Source organism: Protobothrops mucrosquamatus, unplaced genomic scaffold (assembly GCF_001527695.2).
Source record: "Protobothrops mucrosquamatus isolate PMUCROS unplaced genomic scaffold, P.Mucros_1.0 scaffold_167, whole genome shotgun sequence".
Classification (NCBI taxonomy): domain Eukaryota; kingdom Metazoa; phylum Chordata; class Lepidosauria; order Squamata; family Viperidae; genus Protobothrops; species Protobothrops mucrosquamatus.
Genome location: NW_015386243.1, coordinates 139,313 through 147,897, shown reverse-complemented (window position 1 = coordinate 147,897; position 8,585 = coordinate 139,313). Strand labels below are relative to the sequence as shown.

General features: G+C 42.9%; 1 protein-coding gene across 1 annotated transcript; it reads left to right on the top strand.

Annotated features, from left to right (window-relative positions):
* The first annotated feature begins 6,222 nt into the window (after window positions 1–6,222).
* LOC107292497 (free fatty acid receptor 3) lies at window positions 6,223–7,224 on the top strand. Its single transcript, XM_029285167.1, has one exon. The coding sequence runs from the start codon at window positions 6,232–6,234 to the stop codon at window positions 7,201–7,203; it is 972 nt and encodes a 323-aa protein (XP_029141000.1). The 5' UTR covers window positions 6,223–6,231; the 3' UTR covers window positions 7,204–7,224.
* The last annotated feature ends 1,361 nt before the right edge of the window (window positions 7,225–8,585 follow it).

Below are 8,585 nucleotides of genomic sequence, written 5' to 3'. Positions count from 1 at the left end.
TGAGTCATTCTGATTTAGCAGTTCTACTAGGTGACCAAGTAGGACCTTAGTCTTCTGTAGAAGCTGGTCCGATGTTTATGTCTGGAAAGCTAAGCTCCTGCCAATGTGATGAGCTCAAATCCCTGCTCTGTAGGAAGACCTATTTGGCTAATGACTATTTCTCTATCTGCCTCATAGGATGGCGATGGCCAAGCTCTCTCCAATCTTCCCAGGTGGGGTTACCTGGTGAGGTCCAAATTGAGCCCAAACATTTTTATCTCGGACATTTCCTATTATGCCACGTACAAAAGTCAATTTGGCTGCTGGCTGAATCCCGAAGATGTTTTTTCACGAGGCAACTGGACTTTCTTGTCGAGAAAGTCCAGTTGCCTCGTGAAAAAGCATCTCAGGGAGAACTATGACTGATGAAACTGTCAACACTGCAAATACTGTATATTCTTGCTTTGACAATATGCAGAACTGTCTGGTATTTTTATAGTTAAACCAGGCAACTGGGAAAGAGGGAGGAGAATAAGGATAGCCCGGGAGAAAGAATCCGGAAGTAAATCACATCTTCCAAGTTGATTGGAAGATGTGAACCATGACCCCAAAATAAGGGGGGAGGAAATGCTTAGAATGTATATGCGTAACGGAAGAGAAGCCAGACCTAAGCATTTCCACCATGCTGTACTGACGTCTCTGTAACCTTAATAAATGCTTTCAGGAAAAATATGCCTGAAAGTCCTTTTAAGTGTTTCGTTAATCAGACACATGACAGAAACTATGACTAGATGACTGAGAATCTCCATAGACATCTGCTGGTTGAATTTTTTTCCTCTGGATGGAGATGGGGCATCATTCTTCATTTCACTTAGATAGTTTAGAACAGTGATGGCAAACCTTTCAGGCTTGGCATGTGAAAAATTCAAAAAACGCCTAACTTGCCTCTGTTGAAGTGTCATCCTCCCATCTCACTCCAAACAGACCAGAGACAATTCTCTACTCTCCTTCCCCACCCCCCAAATCTCTACAGCAGCACTGAGGCTGATCCTGAAATTGACTCCTGTGCCTTGTCATCAGCCCTAGCACTATCATTGCCACTCAAAAAGGGTGCCTCATGCTGTTCTCCAAGGCACGCAAGCCTTGGGGAACACCAAGATTGCTCCCACAGCCCAGCACTCCTCAGGCTCCACCACAACTCACTTACTATTAAGCAATGTTTATTTTCTTGACAGCCTTTGTGGCCTACCCAGGTTGCTCAGGGTCATATAGTAATAGCAATAGCACTTAGACTTTATATACCGCTTCACAGTGCTTTACAGCCCTCTCTAAGCAGTTTACAGAGTCAGCAATTTGCACCCAACAATCTGGGTCTTCATTTGACTGACCTCGGAAGGATGGAAGGCTGACTCAACCTTGGGCCAGTCAGGATCAAACTGCTGGCAGTTTGCAGAATTAGCCTGCAATGCTGCATTGTAAGCACTGTGAAAGAAAGAGGAAGGAAGAAAGGAAGGAAGGAAAGAGAGAGAGAGAGAGAAAGAAAGAAAGAAAGAAAAAGGAAAGAAAGAAAGAAAGAAAGAAAGAAAGAAAGAAAGAAAGAAAGAAAGAAAGAAAGAAAGAAAGAAAGAAAGAAAGAAAGAGCGAGCAATAGCTCTTAGGCTTATATCCCGCTTCACAGTGCTTCACAGCCCTCTCTAAGCGGTTTACAGAGTCAGCAATTTGCCCCCAACAATCTGAGTCCTCATTTTACCGACTTCAGAAGGATGGAAGGCTGAGTCTACCTTGAGCTGATGAGAATTGAACTGCCAAACTGCTAGCAGCCGGCAGTCAGCAGAAGTAGCCTGCAGTGCTGTATTCTAACCACTGCACCGCCACGGCTTCATTGTTGAAGCAGCTTTAGAGAATGCTCTTTCTCAACCTCTGCAGCCTCTGAAAACTGCTGGAAAGCAGGCTCTGTTCCTGCATGGTTTTTGGAGGCACTGGAGGCTGTGCAAGAGTGTGGCCCTTTTGCGTGACTTTCTGGAGAGTCTGGGGGCCGTATCAGAGCCCATCCCATTCTTTTGTGGCCTGCACAGTCTCCAGAAACTCATGCAAAATTGGGGCATGCTTTTGAGAATAGTTATTGGGTGTTAGTGAATGCTGCCATGTCACCAAAACAACATGGTGTGTTACCTTTGACACACGTATCATACATTTGCCATCACTGGTTTAGAAGATACAGGGAAGGCCATCTTGCATGCGGTTGTTTCCTTCCAAGCTTCACTTTCCAACATCTGACTCCTGATATGAACATCTGCCTCTGCCTGCTTTAGGGCCAGTTTTTCAAGAAAGGGAAAGTGCCTCAAGCTGGTCCCAGTGGGAGAAAAAATATTGGACTGCTTGAACTCCTAGCTTGGATCAGTTTTGAAGAAAGAGTAAGAAACTCAGTGCTACACTTTTGGTGACGGATGCCTTAAGCCAGGGCTGTCAAACTCAATTTCATTGAGGGCCGCATCAGCATTGCGGTTGTCCTCAGGGGGCCAGGTGGGTGTGGCCAAGGTGGTGCGGCTTACTGGGTGGGCGTGGTCAGCTCTACATTGTCCGCATCAAGGGTGCTGTGGGGGCCTGGGCAGGAGTGGGGACAGATCTGAGGGTCTCTGGCGAAGGGGATGGGACCAGGGCAAGCACCAAGGCATGGTCCATTTCTTCATTCCTACAAAGGGTGACACCTCCCCAGCATGCACCCAGGGGGCTGGGCCGACGCGGCAGGGGCTGGTTCCTCGTTGTTTCTGGACGGCCTTGTGGAGCTAAGACTGAATGCGTTTCAGGATAGATGGCCACCACAAAATTGTACATTGGCTCCCGGCCGGCCTGGGCCCGGGCCAAGGCAGCGGGGCCCGTTCCCTCACTGTTTCCAGGATGGTTTCGTGGGCTGCATGAAACCACTTCGCGGGCCGCATCCGGCCCCCAGGCCTTGTGTTTGACATGTCTGCCTTAAGCCTACCCATTTACTGCTACAGCTAGGCTTGTGAAATAGTTTGATGAGTTTCATGGAAGTTGGAATTTGAGATAAGCCAGTATTTATGCATGTGGATAATTTTGGTAGGCTAACCCAGGTAATATGCAAGGAGATGGTGTGTAAGATGAGCTAATAACTTTATGGCTATTTTTGCAACACTGGGCTCCCTTCTTCTTGACCTAAACCAGGGGTAGGCAACCTTGGCTCTTTTATGACTCGTGGACGTCATATTTTTTATTTATTTATTTATTTATATTTGAATTTATATCCCGCCCTTCTCCCGTAGGACTCAGGGCGGCTGACAATCTATTTAAAATACATACAAAACAATACAAATTTAAAATTAATTAAAAGGAATATTAAATATTTGTCGAATTTAAAATATAATTAAAACCCCCCTAAAAATTACCCTAGGCCAGTCCTGCAAGCTGGAATAACCAGCTTGCAGGACAGGGCTTAAGTGAGCTGGGTGGGTTTATGTCAACATGGTGGTGAGAGAATCAGTAGCCAAATTGCTTTGTCCAAACACATGGATCTTTTACCTCATGCTTTGTAAACAAGAATCCCTTGTCAAACGTTTCTGGAGACTTTGCCAAAATTGAAAAGACGGATGAAGATAATAAAATCTCTAAACTGAGCTTATTACCATGCCCGTGGGCAAAGGAAGAACAAACAGTGAAGAACAGGGTGCATGTTATAAATTCTCACTATCCCTTTGCAGACATTCTTTCTATTTTCCAGCAAGCCTGAGCCACTCCATGTCTTCCTTTGAAATCTGGGTGATTTTGGACCATTCATTCACTCTCTCTACCTTTGTGGAAATAGGAAAAGAGATTTATTTAATAATAATAATAATAATAATAATAACAACAACAACAACAACAACAACAACAATAATAAATAAAGTTGGAAGGGACCTTGGAGGTCATCTAGTCCAGTGGTGGTGAACCTATGGCACGGGTGCCAGAGGCGGCACTCAGAGCCCTCTCTGTGGGCACACGCGCTGTCACCCCAGTTCTAGCCCTTCAGTTGGGTTTTATAAAACCTTTTCACTTTAGGCCTCCGCTGCCGTGTACAAAAAAAAAAGGTTCAATCAATCAGAATTTCAACTTCTTGTGGGGGAAAAAAAAGATCTTACAAAGTTGGAATTGATTGATTGAACTTTTTAGTCCCACCCAGTCTGCTATTACCACCGCAGCCACACCCACCCAATGGGCCACACCCACCCAATCAGCCACACCCACCCAGCACCTGACGATGCATAAGTGGGTTTTGGGTTGCAGTTTGGGCACTCGGTCTCTAAAAGGTTTGCCATCACTGATCTAGTCCAACCCCTTGCTCAGGCAGGAAACCCTATACCATTTCAGACAAATGGCTGTCCAGTCTCTTAAAAACTTCCAGTGTTGGAGCATTCACCACTTCTGGAGGCAGGTTGTTCCACTGGTTAATTGTTCTAACTGTCAGGAAGTTTCTCCTTAGTTCCAGGTTGCTTCTTTCCTTGATTAGTTTCCATCCGTTGCTTCTTGTCCTGCCTTCAGGTGCTTTGGAGAATAGCTTGACTCCCTCTTCTTTGGGGCAGCCCCTGAGATATTGGAACACTGGTATCATAAATAAATAAATTTGTTTATTTATCGTATGGCACATTCACATCACATTTTGATAAAAACGCAAGAGATAAAAATACAAAACATAAAATATAAACCTATGAACTAGATTACAGATATAATTTTTTGTTTCATTTGTCACAGCCAGGAAATCAGCAAAGTCTCCATAATAGAAAGGAGTGTTATGCATGATATCTTGAGTAATTTAAAATAACAGCAGGATACAAAGCTAATAGATGAGCATTACGTATTTAATTCAAATAGAATAGAATAGAATTCTTTATTGGCCAAGTGTGATTGGACACACAAGGAATTTGTCTCTGATGTGTAAGCTTATTATTAATTATCATATTAATTATAATTAATATTATATTAACTAATTAATATTAAATATTAATAATATTTATATTAATTATATTATTATCATCCATTATAGGCTACATTGCTGGACAACAGTGAGGTAGATTAAATATAAAAAATAACTATATAAATAACGTTTTAGCCTCCCTGCTCTCACTCCAAAAAGCGGAAAGAGAAAGTTGGAAGTATTAAAAAAAAACAAAAAACCAGTTCAAGGGATCCAGAATGCTACACAAGGTAGAAATGATCTATTCAGAAAGGCCAGAGAAGAGAAAAACAGACTGAGTTTTGCAATTTTCCATGAGTGCACAATAGACCCTGGGAATTGAACAAACTGGTGTGTGTGGGATAAACATCTCCATGTTTGCTCAGGCCAAAGCATCTTTGTAGAACTTGTGTGTTTTGCAATAATAGCACTGTAATGAAGATGATAATACAGTGATGAAGATGATGATTTAATCGGTACACTCTTCAACTCCCAGCCAATGTTCAAAGCTCTGTCTACCTTACAAAGGGTCATTCAGAATAGACAGGTTGAAGGAGAGTGGCAGATTTGATAGATTTAAGGAGGAGCTGATATTTTAGTTCATTCACTGACCAGCTACAGTCTTCGGTTTAACCGGTGCTGTTGCACCCCCGTGAGGTAGAAAATATCCATGCAATGCATTTAATTCAAACGTTTCCTTGAGCTGGCAAATAACAAGAGCAGGTCTAAAAAGCAGAGCCCTCAAAGAAGAAAGGTCAATCCTTGGAGCCAGTAAGCAAAGAAGCAGAAGGAGGAGGGGAGAAGTACAGGGCTGAGGGCTGAACAGTAGAGTCAGATGGTCCAAGATTGTGAACTAATACAATCTCATATGAATTTAACAGATAATAACAAAATAACAGAGTTGGAAGGGATCTTGGAGGTCTTCTAGTCCAACTCTCTGCTCAAGCAGGAAACCCTATACCATTCCAGACAAGTGACTGTCCAGTCTCTTCCTAAAAGTACCCCGCTCTTCAAGTGCAAGGCTTCTAGGTCTATATTTCCAAAGCTCCTTCTTGGAATCAGTGGTTGCTGAACAATCATTGACTGGCCAGGAGAACTACCTGGCAGAAAGCATTTGCTCTTGAATGATTGTTTCTAAGCTTTTCCTCCATAGCTAAATATTTTACCTTTTTAACATTGTCACGTCTTTCCATGCTTTCAAAAGAACACATTTGCGAGGAATAGATGGGAGCAGATTTCTTTTCCCTTCTTCCCTTCTCTTGCTCTCATGTGTCTCTTCTCCCCACAGGTGGAAACCCTCCAGCATGACTTCCAACTCTGAAAACCGGAACACCTACATTACAGTTTACATGCTCACTGTCCTAATTGGCTTCCCCACCAACCTGTTGGCCCTCTATGCTTTCATCCAGAAGATTAGAGTCAAGGCCACACCCAACTGCATCCTTCTCCTCAATCTGACCATTTCTGATCTCTGCTTCCTGGTTTTCCTCCTCTTCAAGCTTGCCGAGCAGATTGCTGGCCGCTGGGCCTTCCCCACTTTTCTTTGTCCCTTTAGTGGTCTTGTCTACTTCAGCACCATCTATTCTAGCACGCTCTTCCTCACTGCGGTAAGCGTGGAGCGCTATCTGGGGGTAGCGTACCCCATCCATTACAAGCTGAGGCGTCATACAGCCTATGCCCTCATTGCCAGCCTGAGCCTTTGGATCTGCTCTTTTGGCCACTGCAGCATTGTGTATATCACTGAGTTGAAACGGGAAAACTATTCCCTACCAAGTGTGCCCAACAGCAATGTCTGTTACGACAATTTCACAGAGAAGCAACTCCAGCTCCTGCTCCCTGTTCGCCTGGAGCTCAGCATTGTACTTTTCCTAGTGCCATCCCTGATCACCTGCTTCTGCTATTTTGGCTTTATAAGAATCGTGCTCTCTTCACCGCACATCTGCAGGAGCAAAAAGCAACGATCTGTGGGGCTGGTAGCAGCCACTTTAACTATCTTCATTGTCTGTTTTACACCCTACAACATCTCCCATGTGGTGGGTTTTGTTGAGTGGAAAAGTCCCGACTGGAGAATCAACGTCTTGCTTCTCAGCACTTTCAATGCCTGCTTGGACCCCATCATCTTTTATTTTTCTTCTTCCGCTGTGCAGCGTTCATGCCGTAGCTTTTGGACCAGAATAAAACAGATTTGCACGTTGCCTCCTTTGCTCCATAAGCTCTTCAATAGAGGGACTGAGAGGACAGGTCCTCAGGAGCAGGTGTGCTCTTCCCGGCTATGACCTCCCGTTTCTTGGAAGATTGTTAAATCCTGTCTTTGTAGGTCAAGTGGGCTGGCAAAAACAGTTCTGGGAATTTACTGACATTTCCAGCCAGGCCTCCAGACTTGAAGCTTTCACATTGTGAATGTTGTTAATTGTAATTTTGGCAGCTTTGAGTTGGAGAATCTTAGCTAGACTTCTCATCTCTTCATTCTTGAAACTTAGAAATAATATTGCACAACTGCTGCCCCCATAGACTGATTGAAAATGGGTTTCATTAAAGCAAAAAAAGAAAATGGTGAAATATGTTGAGAACTTCAAATGTACAGTACATACTCAGGTACTCCAGGCCTAATTGCGAAATGAATTTTGGAGTTGTTCCATTCTATCATTTGAGTCTTAATGGTATCCAAGAGATTTTCCTTGCATTCTTTCCATCTTTATCTAACTGGAGATATACATAATTTGCAAAAGAGCTTTTATTTCAGCTAAGATATTGTTGCGATTCTCATGGCAATAGACAATGAATTGAGAATCTTGGGAAATGTAGAACCTGATGCCTAGATAGCACTACGCAAGACAATAGCATCATCTAGGAACTAGGGAAGGTCCTCATATGAGATATCCTTGTTGTTACATCTGGTAGATAATTTTTTTAAAAAGCCACAAGAGGGCATATGTAGCAAGAACGTGAGAGGAAAAGAACAGTTTTGAAATAAGCAGTTGAAATAGGTCTGTCTCATAAATAAGTCTGTCTCATAAATAAGATGTTGAATAGGTCGGTCTCATAAATAGGTCTGTCATAAATAAGATGTTGAATTATTTGCTTTCATATTAACAGAGTTAATTTTTTCTTTTAAAAAGTCTGCATCAGAATAAGTAATATATTTTTGTGATTATTTAACAAACTCTCTGAAGTCTTTTTGCTCTTTGAATGATCTCGCCTGGTTTATCATTGGGAAAAAAACACAAGAAAGATTATACATTCAATAATATAAGGTTTACTAGAAATAAATGGGCTTACATGTTCTGTGAAATCCCAGAAAGAGAAGCTACCCAGGAGTTCCATGCCATTCAGTAGGAGAAGGATTTGTGCCATTGATTTGGATTCCCAACCATAGAGCACATTTTGTATTAGAAGAAAGAAATTCTGTTTGCCCCCAGTAAAAGCGTTCCTTGGTGAAAATCCCCAAGGACAGGGAATGCAGCTTTAATCCACAATAGAGTGGGGGAAGACATGATTCCAGGGTTCCAGTATCTCAGGGGCTGCCACAAAGAAGAGGGAGTCAAGCTATTCTCCAAAGCGCCTGAAGGCAGGACAAGAAGCAACGGATGGGAACTAATCAAGGAGAGAAGCAACCTAGAACTAAGGAGAAACTTCCTGACAGTGAGAACAATTACGG

Excerpts from the sequence above, each read along its gene's own strand:
- LOC107292497 (XM_029285167.1), top strand. The coding sequence starts at position 6,232 with ATGACTTCCAACTCTGAAAACCGGAACACCTACATTACAGTTTACATG.